Here is an 18,545-nt window from a genome sequence, read left to right on the forward strand (position 1 = left end):
AGTAAAAAGAAAGTTGTAATGACAGTTAAGAGTTATAATATTTGTATGGTGTAGAATATAAAGTGTTTGATTCCGACCAACTGAAGTATCATAAAAAGTGTGTGCAGTTCGAAAATGGACCGCACACATGTCTAGCAACAGAGATGTCGACAGATCGCAAGCAGTTATACTTGCTGAGTCCGTCAAGGTCCGCAACATACGGAAGCCACCGTAAATGAACCCTGGCACTAGACTTGTCCGCGAAGAGCACGTAGACAACAACATCATAATGTAATCTCGTGCATAGATCTGTACCGTTGCTTCCGATGCATTGGCGGACAAGTCTCTAAACTTGTTCTGGAACCAGGAAAAAAAAACCGTGAAGTTATCAATACAATTATCTGGTAGAAGGTCACCGAATAACTCTCGAAATCACACCCGGACAGGTTTCCTCCCTTCCATCAATGGCTTAAAATCGCTTAGACACCCGCTCACTACATGTCCATCAATAGGGAGGCTAAACTGGTGTGCCAAATCTTGCAGTGTAATCGTGCACTCCCCAAACGACATATAGAACGTATGAGTTTCAAGATGCCATCGCTCCATGAATGCACTGATTAGCGACTCGTTAAACTTGAACCAATAATCATTCAACCTTGTAACATGCAGTAAATTGACACGATCTAAGTAGGACAGTATACGATCATAGTGGTTCACGCGTCTGCTCACTACCACCTCCTCCTCCGCTGCGGGCTGTCTTTCCCCCAAACCTTCTCTCCCAAAGCTTCCATAACGTTGAAAATAGTGGCTCCTCCTCCACCAATGTTAGTCGCCGCAATGGGTTGAGGTCTCACTCGAGCAATAACTCGTTGTAGTTTTCATAGGGTAAGTCTTTAAATATATATCGTGGCTGAACTTCGAAGGTCTTCAAACAATATGAATTGCGTCAGGCTTGAGAGATTTTCCTTTCACACGTAAATCGCGCCGGGCCTTTGTGTTTTAATCCAAAATTACGTGAATCCTTTTAGAGTGGGACGATTTATGTGTAACTTATAATCCTAGGTAGCCTAGCACGATTTATTCCTAATTCTCCTAGGTTATGCATGCATAAATTATTTCTGAATGACATGATTAACATATTATATAACCTATATGCCCTTCAATTTCATTTATTTAAGTAAAAAATCTCAAATTAAATCTTCAATCTTATCAAAACATTTACTGTTATTGCTCATGATTAAATGCCCAACTAGTTAATCAAAAAAAGAGAATGAAAGTATCTAAGCTTAGATGCAAAGTTTTTAAACAAACGATGCCTTTTAAATCTTCAATATATAAATGCAAATTCAAAGATAGATATTGCAAGTAATTACCTGGTGCTCTTTTCCTCTATCTCACGAACTAGGGATGCCAACTTAGAGAAGTCAACTTTTGAATTATCACTATAGGCGTAAATTAAAATCACAAGAAAAAAAATTAAATAATATAATTAGTATGAAATAGAAAACCATGCATGAAGTGATGATAGTAAAATCATTAGTTCATATATATTACAATTGACAAGAAAGCTCTGGAAGGATCATGTCAACATATTCAAAGTACTTTTCAATCATCTGTACAACACAGTCTAGTTCTTCAGTGTTTTTCAGAGACAAAAATTGATCATTCACTAGCTCCTGCAAATATAATAGCAGAAGAAAAAAAAAATTAAAGACATACACAACCAATGAGCAAAGTGTTTTTTAACATTATTGTTCAGTTCAAATTTAATTTGTGAAATTATAAGAACTGCTACATCATAACAAGATTCAAGTAAGCGTTAAATGCCAAAAAAGCAAATATATTACATGACAAGATCGAATATCACCTCAACAAACAATGAGTTTATGTATTCTTGCAAGAGGTCTTGGAGAATTGCCATTGCCATTTTTTATAATAAGCAGAAAAACAGCCTCCTTATTGCAAAAGCTTCCGTTAGAAGAGGCTATCTTTCATGAACTGCTGTTCTAATGCAGAGAAAGAGACAAGAAAAAGTACATTGGCAAATAACTGAACTTAATTATTGATGAGTAGAGATAAAGTTATCTCTTTTTCAGCCATAATTTTGGCCTGAATTCTTCTACATTTAGTCATAAAGATTTAAAAATTAACACAATTGCCATTTCCAATTGCATAATGACAACTAAAAGTTTTCCTTTGTCACTTGTTTTTCAACAGAACAAGGTATGATTTTTGTTCCTAAGGTTTACCATTTGTTTAATAAATATTTTAATTTAATTTATGTTTAATATTTTTATTTATATCAAAATTATTTTTAAAATTTTTTAATTTTGTCTCTAATGTATTAGATGAAATTGAGACAAAATTGAATATTAATACAAGTGTCATTTTCAATTACAAATGACAACAATTTTCCTTTATCACTTGTTTTTTAATGAGAAAAAATATACTTTTATCCTTAAAATTGGTAGTTTGTTTTAAAATATTTCAATATTTTATTTATTTAATTTTGTATTTAATATTTTTTTATTTGTATTAAAATTATCTGTGAATATTTTTAATTTGATCTCTAATATATTAAACAAAATTAATATTCATTGATAATTTTAACATAAATAAAAAATGTCAGAAATAAAATTGAATAAAATTAAGTTTTTATAATACTATAAAATTCAATAACATTGGCAAGTAATATTATAAACTTAAAATGGTATCCACTAAATATTCTTTAATTCTTTCCTTTCTAGCGAGAGAAAAAAGATTTTCTTTTTCATTCTATAATTAGGCATACCCAATTACAAATTATTAACAATTACTGCTTATCAGATTTGGAGAAAATATAAGTTAAATTGTCTCTATCCAATTTAGAGTAAATCTTGATTTAGACACCAAAAAAAAAGAGTAAGTCTTGATTTAGTTAAATTTTTACCTTTTTTTAATAGAAAACAATATTCTATATTTAGATAGATTTAAAAAAAATTAAATATTAAAACATCTTTTACTTTTTCAAATAATTTAGTAATCTAATAGGGTTAATAGTTAAATTAGTTTCTGAAAAATAAGACATCATTTAAATTCGTCTTTAAAAGATTTTTTCAATTAAATTGATCTTTTAAATATTACGAATTAATTATATCTGTCATTTAGTTACTCTACTCATAATTTTTGTCAATAATGAATGATGTAAAATATTAACTGATAGTATACATGCACATAATACATAACATATTCAATTAGACTTTAACTAAATATGTTTAAGAAAATCTATTAATTTAGTCGTTAGGTCATATTGGGAATAGAATTTTTGTAATTAGAAAAAATGATTAAATTAATAAATTTTTATAAATATATTTGGTCAATATCTAATTAGATATATTAGGTATTATATATATTATTAATTAACATTTTACTGCATCAATATTTAAAAAAATATTAATAAAATGACTGAAGAACAAATATGATTAATTTGTAATTTTTAAAAGACTAATTCAATTAATTTTCTTAAGAATAAATTTAAAAAATATCTTACTTTTAAAAATTAATTTGACTATTAACTTTAATTTAATAAAATATTTTATTTTATATTTTTAAATATTAATAATTAATTGATTACTAGAAACAACGAAATTTAACCGCTCTCTAACATTTTCAAATAATATGCTCCATATATTTTCCCATTTACAATTTACCCCAAAAGCCAACAGCCATTAGAGAAGAAAATTACTTGAATTTATTTAGTTGCGACAAAATTTACATAGCTTGATACTTTGATTCCCCTTAAATTAGATCTCACCTACTCCAAATGTAACTACTAATAATTACTCAACATGGATCAACTTTAACTCTACAAGCTTCTCAGGGGTCATTCCATCACCTACTTCTCTCATAAACCCGAACCGACAACCCACCCCGCATGGTTGCGGTAAGACCTGGTGCAAACCGGGGCTCCGTGTCAGACCCAACTACCCGAATATCAAATTGCCTTATCAATGTAGCCACCAAGGATTTCATCTCTACAACTGCCAACTCTTTTCCCAAACAAATCCTAACCCCAGCCTGAAAAACCGGGTATTTAAATGGATCCTCCGGCACAAACACACCGGCATGCAACCATCTTTCGGGTTTGAATTTGAGGCAATCGGACCCCCAAATCCGATCCATCCGACCCATTGCATACGGATGGTATGTAACCCTCGTACCCATGGGTACAAATGTACCATCCGGTAACACATCGTCCTCTTGCGCGAACTTGGAGTCAAACTGAACCGGCGGAAAGAGTCTCATGCTCTCGTAAATCGCAGCAGTGAGATAATGCATTTGCTGCAGCTGCTCAAAACTCGCACATTCCTGGACCGGATTGTCCAGGATCCGGTCCAATTCTTCCCGGATCAAGACCTCAACACTCGGGTTTTTGGATAATAAGAAAAAGAAACCGGTTAACGCGGCCGCAACTGTGTCGCGACCAGCCAATAGAAAACTAACGACTATGTCTCTGAGGTATTTGTTGTCGTTTTCGACAGAGCTCATGAACCTTGAGAGGAGATCCTTTCTTGTGGAGAATCCGATTTTCCTGCGCTTGTTTATTAACTCTTCTGCTAAGTTGTTTATGATTTTGATGGCTTGCTTCAGCTTCTTCTCGGATCCAATGTTAAGTAGGCGCTTGATCTTCCATGTGATTGGTGATGATGTCATTGCACGCTCTGCCGAGAGCTTGGAGGCCGTGTCGAAAGCGGCGGCGAAGGGTGAAACAGGTAGGGATGGTTGGAGACAACCTGGGTCCACGCCGAAGGAGAATTTGCAAATGTTGTCGAACGAGAAACGTCGCAATATGTCTTGTAAATCCATCCCACTATCCTGTTTCAGACATATACATGCATGTTTGGTTAAAAAGAAAATCACTAAATTTATAAACTCGATCTAATATATTGAAAAATAAAGGTAACTATGTCCGGTATTATTCCTCCAACATAATATATATGAAGTAAAAATTTAAATGCAGGTATTTTTATATAAAATTAATAATAATTAAAAATTATTAAATTATTTAGTTAAATTATTTTCAACTGTACTTAAATTGTCATCCATATATATTAGTTGAACAGTAACATTAGATAATTAATTTTTAAAAATTATTTTATTTATTTTAAAATTTTAATCTTAGATTATAAAATTTTTTATTTTTAATTTTAAATATTAATATTAATTAACTTAAAAATGATTTCTTTTTTATAAATTTTAGTTAAATATTTGTTAATAATACAGTAAGTAACAAGGCATTGAAATGCAAATAAACCTGGTCCTGTTGACCACATGCAACCGAAGAAACCATGAGAGGAAGGAGCCTGGTTCGTATCTCTTCCGTCACTATCTGCAGCGCGTAGGTCCGAACCGCCACGCTCCCGAGCTCCAGGCTGGCCATCTTCCTCTGGAACATCCACGCGCTGCCGTCAACATTGAAGATCCCGTGGCCCAAGAGATCGCCCAGGATCGCGGAGAACGGCCTCCCTTTGGGGTAGTTTTGGAAGCGCGTCTTAAGCATGTACTCAACGTTGATGGGGTTTGAAGTTACGATATTGCCCAAGACGTGGACGTGGATGGTTCCGGTGGCGGAGTTACGGAGGAGATGAGTGTACCAATCGGAGAGGTTTGTGAAGTGGGTGGTCCGACTCATTGTTGTGTAGGTCCTGCAAGTGTGACAGTTGCACCATGGCTTCATTCTCGAGAGGAACAACAGGAATGAGAAGATACAGAAGAGGAGTGTGAACAAGAAGAACAACAAACCCAATGTGCTCTCCATTGATTCAGACCATGAACAACCACCACCTTGCTTCAGAGTTGAGAATCACTTGGTGGGTTATATAGGGGGAGAGATTTCATTTCATGGTCTATGAAATATTTAATGATAAAAAAACATTTTATTTTTTAAATCGGTAATATCAGAAAAAAAATTCAAAATTTATTTTATTTAGCATGTATTAATTATTATAGTAAGATAAATTTTGATTATTTTAGACTAATTTTTATTGTTATCAAATATTTTTATTTTTAAATAAATAATTAAAAATTAATTTAAGTATTAACAAAAATATTTAATAATAAAAAATAATTAAAATAATCAAAATTTATTTTATTTAATATTTATTAATTATTGATTGTTATAATAGTTAATGATAATAATTAATAAATATTAAATAAGATAAATTTTGATTAATTTTTTATTTATACTAATTTATATTTTTGTAAACAAAATAATAAGAATCTTTGTAGCTATCTATTACATTAAAAGTCAAATGCGGATTAAATGCTGATTAGAATTTATTAGGCATTTGAGTTTTTTTCTATATATATAAAGTATATGTGCTATTTCTTGAGAAGATTTTTACTATATATATATATTGGAAAGAAAATAAAGAGCTCATCACTCCTTTAATAGTTGGAATCTTGTGGGCGGGAGGAGGTCGTGGCTGTATTACACTCTAGAAATTATTGTACTTTAAATTAATACTTGCATGGACGCATCTATTAATTATATCTTTTGTATATATATATATATATATATCTGCACAAGAAAAATGTTTTCTGAAATTAAATTAAGGGTAGAACAGTGGAGCACAAATATAGCTCATAGCTTAGCGTGCTATAGAATTATAGATGTCCGTTGGATTTATTTTTATCATTTAAAAATAAATAAATAAATACGTTATAAATTAAAACAAACACATAAAAAAGATGTCCAATGAATCCCTAATGATGATCTCATCTTATGCTACTCAAACGTTTTTTATGCAGTCCTTGTTATTTAGTTAAGAGGTTAATTTTAATATATTAATAATAATTTTAAGAGAAATATTGTCCGAATAATTTTTTTTACAATAAAAATTAAATGTTTTATCCTTTTTTATTTGTTATCAATTATTTTTAATATCAAGTAAAAAGTGTTTGAAAAAATATATAAAATAGTATACATAACATTATTTTAATTTTAAAGTGATGGATATAAAAAAATAATTTTTAATATAAACATGTTTATACTGAAAAAGTTTTCAAATGCACCGTTATGCTGATATTTAAATAATTTTTAATCATTAATTTTAATTATAAAAAATATATATAATATATATTATTAAAATTAATAGTTAAAACTCATTGAACATTAGTATATTGATATACTTTAAGAGCTTTCTTATGCAGTATACAATAGGAAATTAGGAATAACTATGGATCACAAGATTGATGTGAAGTTTAGAGTTGAGATTTGATAGTACGTATGACACGCAGGCGCAGGAAAGAGTAATAGGTGCATGAATAACACGTGCACTAAAGAGCCTGCTATGTGCTATCCAATGCACATCAACCCTTCAACGCCTACTCCTTACGGACTTCGAAATCGTTTCACCCACGTGACTTTAATAGTTCTATAATTTTTTTTTTTTTTTTTGGTGATCTAAGGGGGGTCAAAGACCCCAAAAGCAAAGGAGAAAGCCAAACAGGAAAGCCAAACAGCAAGAGGGTAGCAAGAGCTTAGGACCCTCTTACCCTGGTGCCATCAATACAGTCACAGAAAAGTGCATAACTAATACAAGGGAGGGCCTGATCAAACAGATGCAAACCAATAAGGAGATCTTGTCCCTTCTTAGCAAGAAGATCCGTCACAGAGTTCGCTTCATGAAGAGAGTGTATCCAAGTAATATTCTAAATCCGGCCTGTCAAGATTCTGATATCCTGCACCAGTGGAGCACCAGGGTGAGTTGGGGGGCAACCGCGATTGATAAAGTTAATCGCAGCAGCCGAGTCGGACTCCACAACAAGGTTATGATAACCGTTAGTTGTAGCAATGTTAAGCCCATGAATTACTGCCTACAATTCCGCATGCATAATTGAGCAATTTCCCAGGTTACATGCAAATCTCGACATAAACTTCCCGTTCGCATCCCTGAAGACACCGCCACAAGCAGCATTATTCTTGTGGCTAAACCAGGAACCATCAACATTAACCTTAATGTATCCTTTCTCGGGTCGAGACCATCTTATATTGCTGGCGCCAGAGTTATGGTTATTTCGCAATGTTAAGTTGGTTTGGACCACTCTGCCAAATTCCTCTGATCGCGCTCGTATCTGGTTTACAGCTGTTGTGACTAAAACTGACTCACCATTAAAAACCAGCTTGTTACGAAGATACCACATAGTTGACACTGCAACACCGAATAAACAACTCCACTTGTTATTGGATTTCAGGTTTTGAAGCAGCCACTCGTTGAGGTCGGTATTAAAAAAGGAATTTATCCCAATTGGAGGGAAGAGCTTTCTCCAAATGCTTTTGGCATAGAAACAGTCCCGAAGCACATGGATGGTAGATTCTTCATGACAACGGCATCTTGGGCAGGAGTCATCATTTGTTAAATGTCTCCGTTTCCTTTCTGAGTTCGTGAGGATTACATTATGGGTCGCCAGCCACAGGAAAGTTCTTATCCTTTCCGGGCCCTGCCACCTCCAGACCAACCGGAAGTTCTGATTTTGAGTGTGTTGTTCCTCCATAATCACCTGGTAAGCTGTTTTAGCGCTGAAAATTCCGTCTGAGGAAGGCTCCCAGGCAATATGATCAGCTTCCTTCCACGGGGACGGAGGAGAAATGGCTGTGATTCTCTGAACAATATCCTCGGGCAGCATCCCTTGGAGCTTTCCCACATCCCAATGACCTGAAATATCACAAAAATCCATCAGTAACTCAGTAGAGTTGAAACCACTACTTACCTGACTTAAAGAATCACTCAGACGTCCTGCCCCCGGAGCCCAGTGATGGTCCCAGAAGCGGATTCGGGTTCCATCTCCAACTCTCCAGATGCAATTGCGCTCAACGTTCTCCCAGGAAGCACAGATACCTCTCCAGATATTGGAATTACTCCTTTTTCTTTCTACTCTGGGCATAGTGTCATTGCCACAACCATACTTTGACCGGAGGACTTTAGCCCAAAGGTCGTCTTTTTTAGCTATCAGTCCCCAACCGGCTTTCATCATAAAGGCTTTGTTGCCAAGGCTTGCATGTCTAATACCCAATCCACCAGTGTGTTTCGGCTCACAGATCATCTTCCAGTTAAGAAGGTGTATCTTCTTATTTTGATCAGTGTCGCCCCAAATAAAATTCCTGCAAATACGATCAATAGTATTACAAGTAGAGGCAGGTAATATAGCAGATTGCATATTATACAAAGGCATTGAAGAAAGAACAGATTTCACCAGAGTAGTTCTTCCAGCCAGGGAGAGAGAGGAAGCTTTCGACGAATTTAGTCTGGCATGGAGTTTGTTTATGATGCCTTCAAAGGTATGTTTTGTTACTTTAGAATGAAGAACGGGCACCCCCAAGTACTTTCCCAGATCATCAGTTCTAGCAAACTGTAGGACATTACTTATCTCTGTGCGAACCATGTGCCCCACATTTTTAGAGAAGAAGATTCTAGTTTTCTCTTTGCTGACATTCTGGCCAGAGCTTTGACAGAAGGCTTCTAGACACTTATTGATGATATTGGCTTGGTCGACTTTGGCTTCTGCAAAAAGAATGATATCATCTGCAAAGCACAGATGGGAGATAGGAGGTCCATCCTTCTTTAGACATATAGGCTTCCAAACGTCTTGATCCACTGCTATACTGATTAGTTGGGAGAGCCTTTCAATGCAAAGAACAAAGATATAGGGAGATATGGGGTCTCCTTGTCTAATGCCTCTAGTAGGTGAGAATTCCTCGAGTTCCTCTCCATTCCACAGGACTCTCATTCTGGCCGTCGAAATACAGGAGAGGGTTAGATCAATGAAATTTTTTGGGAGCCCGATATCCAAGAGGGTTTCCTTGATAAAACTCCATTTAAGTCTATCGTAAGCTTTTTCCAGGTCGATCTTTATAGCCATCCAACCCTTTCCCCCTTTTTTATTCCTCATAGAATGGATAACTTCTTGAGTGATGATGATGTTGTCGGCGCTCTGTCTACCAGGAATAAAGCTGCACTGATTTGGTCTAACCAACTTGTTCATAACACTTCTCAATCTATTAGCCAAAATTTTTGTAACCACTTTATAAGAAACATTGCAAAGGCTGATGGGTCTTAACTGCTTAAAGTGAGATACAGGTTCGACTTTCGAGATAAGGGTGATAAGGATTTCATTAACCTCTTTGACCTTTTCTGGTTGCAGGAAGATACTCTTGGTTAGGTTGCATACGTCGTTGCCTATTTTACTCCACTGACTTTGGTAGAAGATGGCTTGCAATCCGTCTCTTCCCAGAGCCTTCCAACTCCCAATGTCAAACATGGCATCTTTGATTTCCTCATTTGATACATTCCGGCCCAAGGCATGAGATTCTGTGTTGTTCAGATTGGGGAACATGTTTTGAAGAAAGAAGGGAGTATGGGGAGAGCTATCAGTGTAGAGGTTGTTGAAAAAAGAAGTTGCCATATTTTCAAGGGTAGGCTTATCATTTATCCATTCACCAGTGTCATTCTGCAGAGAGACAATTATATTTTTGCGTCTTCTAATCATGGTGGAACCATGGAAGAATTTAGTGTTTCGGTCACCGAACTCGATCCACTTGTTCCTAGACTTTTGGAACCAAAGCATTTCTTCCTGGTTAAGAGTCTGTTCATACTCCCCCCATAGGTCTTTTTGCAATTTCTCAAGAAAAGAGTTTGGGGATTGCCCCAAGCTCAAGTTGATACCTTGGAGGCGTCTAAGAATTTTCTGCTTACGCTGAAAGATGTTACCAAAGACTGACTTATTCCAATCCGTAATTCTGCTTTTAAAGTTCGAGATCCCCTCAGTCCAAGAACCCTGAATATTCCAAGATGTATTCACCACGTTTCCAAAATCTGGGTGGCTGATCCATGCCGCTAAGAATCGGAATGGGCGTCTCCTTCTATTTTGGGAGAAAGTTGGGAAAAGTTGTAGGCAGATCGGGGAATGATCCGATTTAAGCATGGGCATATGCTTAATAATCGCCTCGGGGAATTGAATTTGCCAATCTAGGTTGCTTAAACCTCTGTCAAGTCTCTCCGCCAGATTAGCCCTTTTCCAGGTGTAAGGCCAACCTGTAAAACCCAAATCAACCAGGCCACAATTCGAAACACACTCCTGAAAATCTTTACAGGCCCTGTGACTGCTACTCAGTGCCCCTCCACTTTTTTCATGATTATGGAGCATGGCGTTAAAGTCGCCCAACAGACACCAGGGAGATTCACACTAGAAGCATAAGTTTTTAGTTGTTGCCATAACAGTCTTCTAGTCGCCCTTTGGGGGCTCCCATAAATAGCAGAGATGAGCCAAGGAGTAGAGTTATTACCAGTAATCTTAAGGTGAACAAACTGCTTGTCATGCTCCAGAACGTCCACCTTCCAAACAGAAGAATCCCAGAGACACCAAATTCCTCCAGCGTGTCCCGTTGCATCTACGACAAAAGATTGATCAAAGCCTATCTTATGTCGAATTTGATTACCCCGAATACCATTCACATGAGTTTCCAACAGAAAGAACAAATTAGCGCTATACTCGTGTCTCAGATCTCGGATGAGAGAAGGGAAGGTTTTGCTACCTACCCCCCTGCAGTTCCAGCTAATGATGTTCATTATCAATCCTGGTGTGAAAATGAGCCCACATGGCTAGATCAACTTCCGAGAGCAAGCCCCAATCATTGGGCCCCCCTGGTTCCGGGATGAAGATGCACTCTGGGTTCCTTCCCCAACAAAATCACTCATGGCCACATCAATGTGTCCGACTTGGTCACCTCTCTCCTCCATGCTCTCCATTCGCTCCTTCATAGGTTGCTGTTGTTTATCTGGGTTGAATAGTAAGTTTTGTCTTATCCCATGTATCTCCAGATTTCTCGAAGAATCTTTCAAGGTATTAAAGGTATCCCATCTTTCTAGCTCAATCTTTCTCATGTAGTCATTAACCACCATTTCCATACCTTCCAGCTCAGAGTTATGCTCCTTCTTCTTCGCAGCTTCCATGTGGTTCTCTGTTCCTGTAGGCCGTGCAGTAGAGGATGCTGGTGTTTTAGGTTTATTTTTTCCGGTGTTAACTTTCTTACCCGGTTCAATCGTGGGTTTTGGGCGGGTAGCAAATTTTTGCTGGTTCTGTGGGTTCTTCCCCGCACCCGGTTTGGTAGTTTTTGTTTGCACTTGGACCTTAGTTGTTGTGCCTTGGGCTTGGCTTATGTTAGGCCCATTCCTATCCAAAAAACCTTGGCTCTCTTTATACTTCGTCCCATCTTCATGCATACTTTCCAGATTTTCTTCTTGCAGGATATTAAAGCGAGATCCCGAATTGGGATTATTCCTTATTGGCGAGTTTCCTTCTTCAGAGCTGTAGATAATGAGCACATCTTGGTTGGCATGAAAAGGTTTCTTTCCTACTTGGGGCTTCTTTCTATTATTGTACCGTTGCACCATCATCCAAGGCCCAAAATCCGGGTTGGATTTACCGTTGCTATGATTGCGCTGATCCTGGGGTTCTGTGGCATTTCCATTTTCGTTTCCGACCTTGCCGTCCGGGACCTCACCTTGTGGATTCTCACCGGACCGGTTGTCTTCCATAGGGTCGCCGTTCATAGCGTCATTATCCATGCATTGTTCGGATCTGTGCCCGTATTTACCACAGGAAAAGCAAATTTGGTATAAACCTTCATACTCGAGGTGTAGTTCACAGCCAAGCACAGAGATTATCGGTACTAGTTGTTTTGCCAAATCGATCTCCACACATATACTAGCGAATTTACCCCTTGAATGAATGGATGTAGTACGATCAATCTTGAGCATGTGCCCAATGGCTAAGCCAACTCTCCAGAGGAATCTGTGGTTATACAGTTTGATCGGCAGGTTTGGAATGCGAATCCAGGCTGCTATCTTTCTGATTTCTGTTGTCCCGGATAGGAAAAAAGGTCGCCATCTTTGTACTATGAGGTAGTGGCCAGTGATCATCCAAGGGCCCTCCAAAAGCGCATGTGCGTAATCCTCCTCATCTGCAAAGTGAACCAAGAAATAGTCACGATTCATATCAATAACATGGATCTTACCTTTTTTCTCCCAGTCTCTGCGGAGTCGTTGTTCCATGAATGCAAACGTCACACGTTTTCCCAGCAGTTTAACCATGAGAGCATTCTTCCATGGTTTACACCACTCCTCAAATTCCTCCTTCGCCACCGGAATATTGGGACAAGGGTCGAACGGTTTCTCGTTGTTTTCATGATCATCTTCATTCCTATACCATTTGTCCTCAGGGTTGGGGCTATCAATTTCCACGTCAGGCAAGGTGTTCTAATCTTCTTTCAGCCCCGGGCTTGTCAATAGTGTATCTTTATATGATCCTTTCGATATATTGAAATTATTTCCTCCAACAGAGACAATTTCCATGCACTCAAATGGTTGATTGAGATCAACCTCTTCTCGAGTTTTAACTTTCTTTGTGCTTCTCTGTACGAGGTCGTCCTCTTGAGTGGAAACCCTAACAGAGCGTTGAGCCATTGTTTCGCATTTGGTGTTCAACAAAAAAACACATGTAAATTCTAATAGCTCTATAATTTAAGGTGAAGTAGCCGTTCACAATTATCAATGTTCTAAAAACCGGTTCGAACCGGCCGGTCGGACCGGTCAAACCGTGAACCGGACTAAAAAATGGATCGGTCAATCATCAAAACTGCGAAATTAAAAAATCGGAATTGAACTGGCGAACCGGCCGGTAATCGGTCAGTCGAACCGAACTGTGACCCGGCCGGTTTTTAAGTTAGCAACAAAACGCTGTCGTTTTTGAGTTTTTTTCCCTTTGAAGTCTGAATCCTAAATCACGAAAACTCCCAAGGCTGAGACTGAGATCCCTAATTGGCTTCGCTGCTCTCTCTGCTTCAGTGGTTCCCATTGTTGATGATTCTTCTTCGAGCAAGCTTGCTTCACTGAAGTCACTAGCGTCACCGCGTCACGCGGGTCGAGGGCTCGCCGTCGAGACACCACCATCGCGCCACCTAGAGCCATCGAGAACTGAGAAGTGAGAACGCCTCACTCTCACACGGGTCGAGCCACCGCCGTCGAGCCACCACAACAGCCGTGGAGAACTGAGAAGGTGCCTTCGCTGTCTCCCACCGCCTCACTCTCACTCTCCCTTCCCCCATCTCTGCTTCTTCTCTGTCTTTCAGGTCTCTGCCCTTCCCCTGTTCTATTCATTTTGTTGCTATAGCTAGTTAATTTTGATTAGCTTAGTTAGTTAGAAATGCATGTTAGTTGATTAGGTGGTTAGCGAATCTGAGCTGAATAGTGTATTTAGGTTTGTTTTGAATAATGATGATGACTGAAAGTGTTGCTGTTCTATTGATTTTCTTGCTTTGTTTGTGTTGTATGGTTTGCTCCTGTGCCAATTTGGCTTGATTGATGCTGCTGCATACTGATTTATTGCTGCCTTGTCCTGCCTGTTGATGCTGAGTCTTGTTTTAATTTGAGCCTAATCACTGGATTCAGTTAGGAGCATTTGTGTGGATTCATGTTGCTTGCTTGTGCAGTGAGGATTTTTGCTGAATTCCTGTTTCATTTTGTTCTGATGTTGTGTTGTAAGCCAGTATTTCTGTACATAGTTTAAATATTTACAACTTTTTTTTGCTAAAAATTTATGGCTGATTTGGATTTGCTGAGGAAGATTTAAGATTTATTATCCCTCTCTTGAGTTGAATGAAGTTTTTGTCAAAGTTAAAAGAATGTATCTGAGCAATTGCAACATGCATTGTTACTATTACACACAGCAATTTGATGATTTGTTTGATCTTTGTTGCCTGTATTGGTGTGTGTTGATGGCCTGAAGTTTTGAGCTATTTGTTAGATATGAGTTTAGATTGTGAGCTTAATTGCAGAAAGGTCTTGCTACTTTGTTGAATTATGCAGTTTAATCACCAAATTAAACTCTTTTATTCTACTCTCTACATCTCTTTCTACCTACTCTATCTGTGTATATGCACATTTTAATTTCTTGCAAGCAACTCATCGTGAATAAACATTGTTTCCATTGTTTACATGAGGGGTTTTTTGAGGTATACATACTTGCTTCTCTCGGTGTCTTTGTCTCTGTCTGTCGGTGTCTCTGCCCCCTTTTGCAACCATTGTCTCTTTTATAGTGATATCTGATATGTGGTTTACTGATATAGTGAAGTTTTGTGAACTCTGATTCAAGTCATTCAACTGTGAAATGATACAGTGATATAGTGATTGAATAATTATTTTTATGTGAACTGTGAAGTGTGAACTGATATAGTGATTGAATAATTATTTGAATAATTGTTTGCTTGTTTCAACTGATTTTTCAACTGAATAATTGAAATTGAAATTGAAATTCTGCAACTAATTGATAGGTAGGTTTTGTTTGTTTATTTCTCTTGAATTGAAATTAAAATTCTGCAACTAATTTTCTGGTTTGAGTGAGTAAGAGTCAGCTTTTTCTGCTATTTAACTTCATGTTGTTTTATGCTTATGTGTTTGTTCATTCTTAGGGTGTTACACTAATATTTTTGTTTTGAGTCTTCTGAAAATACCAGGGTGTTATATTTTGGTTTATGTAATACTTTTAATTTGGATGATATTTCAAGATTTATATTAGACTATAATTATATTTTAATGTGTTTATTTATATTTTATTTATTATTTTATTATAAAATAGTTTTTTCGGTTCAACTACGGTTGAACCGGTTGAACCTATGAACCAGTGAACCAGTAGCTAGAGCGGTTCAATGACCGGTTCGATTTTCAGAACCTTGACAATTATTATTGACTATAAACAGAAAGAGAAGGATAATAAAAAATAAATTGAAATAAAAATAAAAATAAAAAATATATTTATTAGTAAAAAATAATTATTTTTGATGAAGGAAGTTTATTCGAGAATTAGTAAAAAAAGCATTCGGAAGGAAGTTTATATCGAAGAAGTCTTGTGTTTGGAAACATCGAGTAAAAGTCTAATTGGTTGAGCAAGTTAACAAGTTATTTGACAAAGCGGTTTGAAGATCTTGAATTTCAAAAGTTGTCTTCTAGCCGTTACATGATCAAACAAGAAAGGGGGACAGTTACCCACATTTTCATACACATAAAAGTCATATTTCGATTCGATCAGTTAGGAGATGGCTCTAAATATAAGAATGCTCGAAGATACAAAGGTTGGAATTTCATTTTAGAAATAACTAACGCACACTCACATCCCAGCGACTTTATGAGTCTGTTTCGTGTCAAATTTCTGTAAGATTCCTTCCACTTGTTTTTTTTTCATTTACATTTTCTGCAAACTTTACTTTCCTTACAAATTTAACTTTCAAGCAACATTTAATCTTCTTGTTCAAATTTACTTTCTTGCATTGCTATTTTTGAATTTAAAGCCCTTTGATCTAATCAAAGGCATTCTATTGCTTTATTTTAAATTCAATGCAAAATATTTCAAATTCAGTGAAGTTTTATTCTCAAAGTCTTTATGTTTTTGGTCTTTTTCTTTAAATCTCGTCTAATATGAAGGTCTTTGATGACCTTATAGAAACTTGGTACTCACAAAAGAGGAGTAGGTTTTGCTTCCACACCATTAGAATCAAACCACCATAGATTTGCTAAAAATTGACAAAACAAATTAGCACACGTGGTAGGACAATTTTTAATTGAAGTGTGTCAAATATTTTGGTATCACTTAGTGTAGTGAAGATAGCAGTTATGGGGTTAGGATGTTACATGCGTTGAAAAATTACTCAATGTGCATATTCTTGACTTAGCCCATTTAGCTGAGAGAGTTCGGCAGTAGAAATTCTGAAAAAATAAAAAGAGAAATATAAAAATGAAAGAAGGTTGAAGAGCAAATCTTTCTCTCGTAAGGAGAAAGTTTTCTATGTGGTCATGGAATCCTCTGATGAGGAGTTTGATATGGAGGCAGAAGTTGATTTGGCTGAACTTAGGAAAGGCCCTCCTTATGTTTGTTCTTTACTTAAGAAAATCTCCAACCATGAGAAGTCGAATGATTCAAAACTGAAAAGTGAAAAAGGATATAGTTTTGATATTTCGAAATCTGATCAGATTTTCGATGTGTTGCTTAAAGATAAATAGTTAATTTTACCTGAAGGCAGAACTTTGCTTTCAGTGAAAGATTTAAAAGGGAAACCTTATTGTAAGTTTCACCAAGCAACTAGTCATTCGACTAATAATTGTGTTCGTTTCAGGGATTTGATACAAAAAGCCATCATAGAAGGAAGGTTGAAATTCGATGACAGTAAGAAAGAGATGAAAGTTGATTTTGATCCTTTTGATAGTGAAGCTAGTTTTGCTAAACCATATTTTGGAGTAAATATGGTTGGAATGTCTTATGATTTTGATATGTCTCTAGGAAGCTTTGAGTCAGATGTCCGATCTGTATACCCTTGATCAGGAGATGGGTTGTTGGATTTTTTGGTGCAGCAAAAGTTAAAAGATCGGGACGTATTTCTGTATCCTCGATGCAATGCAGTTTTTTATGCTGAACCTGCAGCAATTTTTGAGAAGGAAACGATGAAGAAGGAGTTGGCTCATAGAGAATAACAGGCCCGTTGAAAACAACCTTTTCGACGAATGGAAGGGCAAAGTTCTAGAGGTCTTCAGAAAAGTACTATAGCGCCTATCAACAATTCTCAAGCCATTAGTGTACAGTGGATTCGAAACTGTCAAAAGTTTTGGAACAGGGATGCTCATTAAAAGCGTAACCCACAGTGGGGGCACAGAGGTCCTCTTCGAGGTCGATATCCTTTCTTTCACGGCCGAGTCATAGGGTATCAAACGGGCAGAGGAAGAAGGGGATGACAGCCATCCAAGTTGTTTCCAGTCCACAAAGTCAAGGGGGCAACACCTTCTGTGCATTCTCGAATAGTTTTTCTGACTGATGGAGAGACGTGTCCAAAGAGAGTTCCCTCCTTTGTGGAGTTGGATAAAGGAAAAGTAGTGGTTATTGCTTCGTATAGTGACAAAGATAAGGTTGCTGGTTTATAAAGATTACTTCGAAGAAGGGGAAGATGAAATGGTCAGTACCATTTCGATTATACCAAGTGAATATTTGGGTGAATATGAGGGTAATCCAGTTGAGGATTATAATGTAAATGATGATGAAGCCTTTTCATTCATTCGATATGAGAATGAACCCGATTATTTTCAAAGGCCTTCTGAAAAGCAAAAATCTCATTTACACCCACTTCACATTACTGCAACTATGAGTAGGATTAAAATAAACAAAATTTTGATCGATGGAGGAGCAGTTATTAGCCTTCTACCCGAGAGGATGTTGATGAAGGTGGGAAAATACTCTGATGATCTAATTCCTACTAACATTGATGTGACAGATTACAGTAGTGTTTCAACTCCTGCTAAGGGGTGGTTGGTTACTCTTGGGGTAAAGGTTGGATCTTCTGATCGAAACACTGTCTTTGTAGTGGTGTCTTCGAAAGCTAGTTATAATGCTTTACTAGGGCAAGATTGGATCCATGCTGTTGGGGATGTACCATTCACTGTGCATCAGAGTATCCCTTTTTGGACAAATAATGAAAAATCTGAAGTGGT

The 18,545-nt window shown here is 36.8% G+C and overlaps 2 protein-coding genes across 2 annotated transcripts; both read right to left on the minus strand.

The window, feature by feature from the left end:
* Positions 1-3,691: 3,691 nt before the first annotated feature.
* On the minus strand, positions 3,692-5,824 carry LOC112706897 (cytochrome P450 94C1-like). Its single transcript, XM_025758413.3, has 2 exons — positions 5,273-5,824; positions 3,692-4,833 (listed from the first exon to the last, which is right to left on the minus strand). The coding sequence occupies exons 1-2, from the start codon at positions 5,774-5,776 to the stop codon at positions 3,850-3,852; spliced, it is 1,488 nt and encodes a 495-aa protein (XP_025614198.1). The 5' UTR covers positions 5,777-5,824; the 3' UTR covers positions 3,692-3,849.
* Positions 5,825-7,671: 1,847 nt separating this feature from the next.
* LOC112705219 (uncharacterized) lies at positions 7,672-11,585 on the minus strand. Its single transcript, XM_025756063.1, has 3 exons — positions 11,303-11,585; positions 7,882-11,051; positions 7,672-7,836 (listed from the first exon to the last, which is right to left on the minus strand). Exons 1-3 carry the CDS (start codon positions 11,583-11,585, stop codon positions 7,672-7,674), a joined length of 3,618 nt encoding a protein of 1,205 aa, XP_025611848.1.
* Positions 11,586-18,545: the final 6,960 nt, after the last annotated feature.

The sequence above is a fragment of the Arachis hypogaea genome, chromosome 8 (genome assembly GCF_003086295.3).
Source record: "Arachis hypogaea cultivar Tifrunner chromosome 8, arahy.Tifrunner.gnm2.J5K5, whole genome shotgun sequence".
NCBI classification, from domain to species: Eukaryota; Viridiplantae; Streptophyta; class Magnoliopsida; order Fabales; family Fabaceae; genus Arachis; species Arachis hypogaea.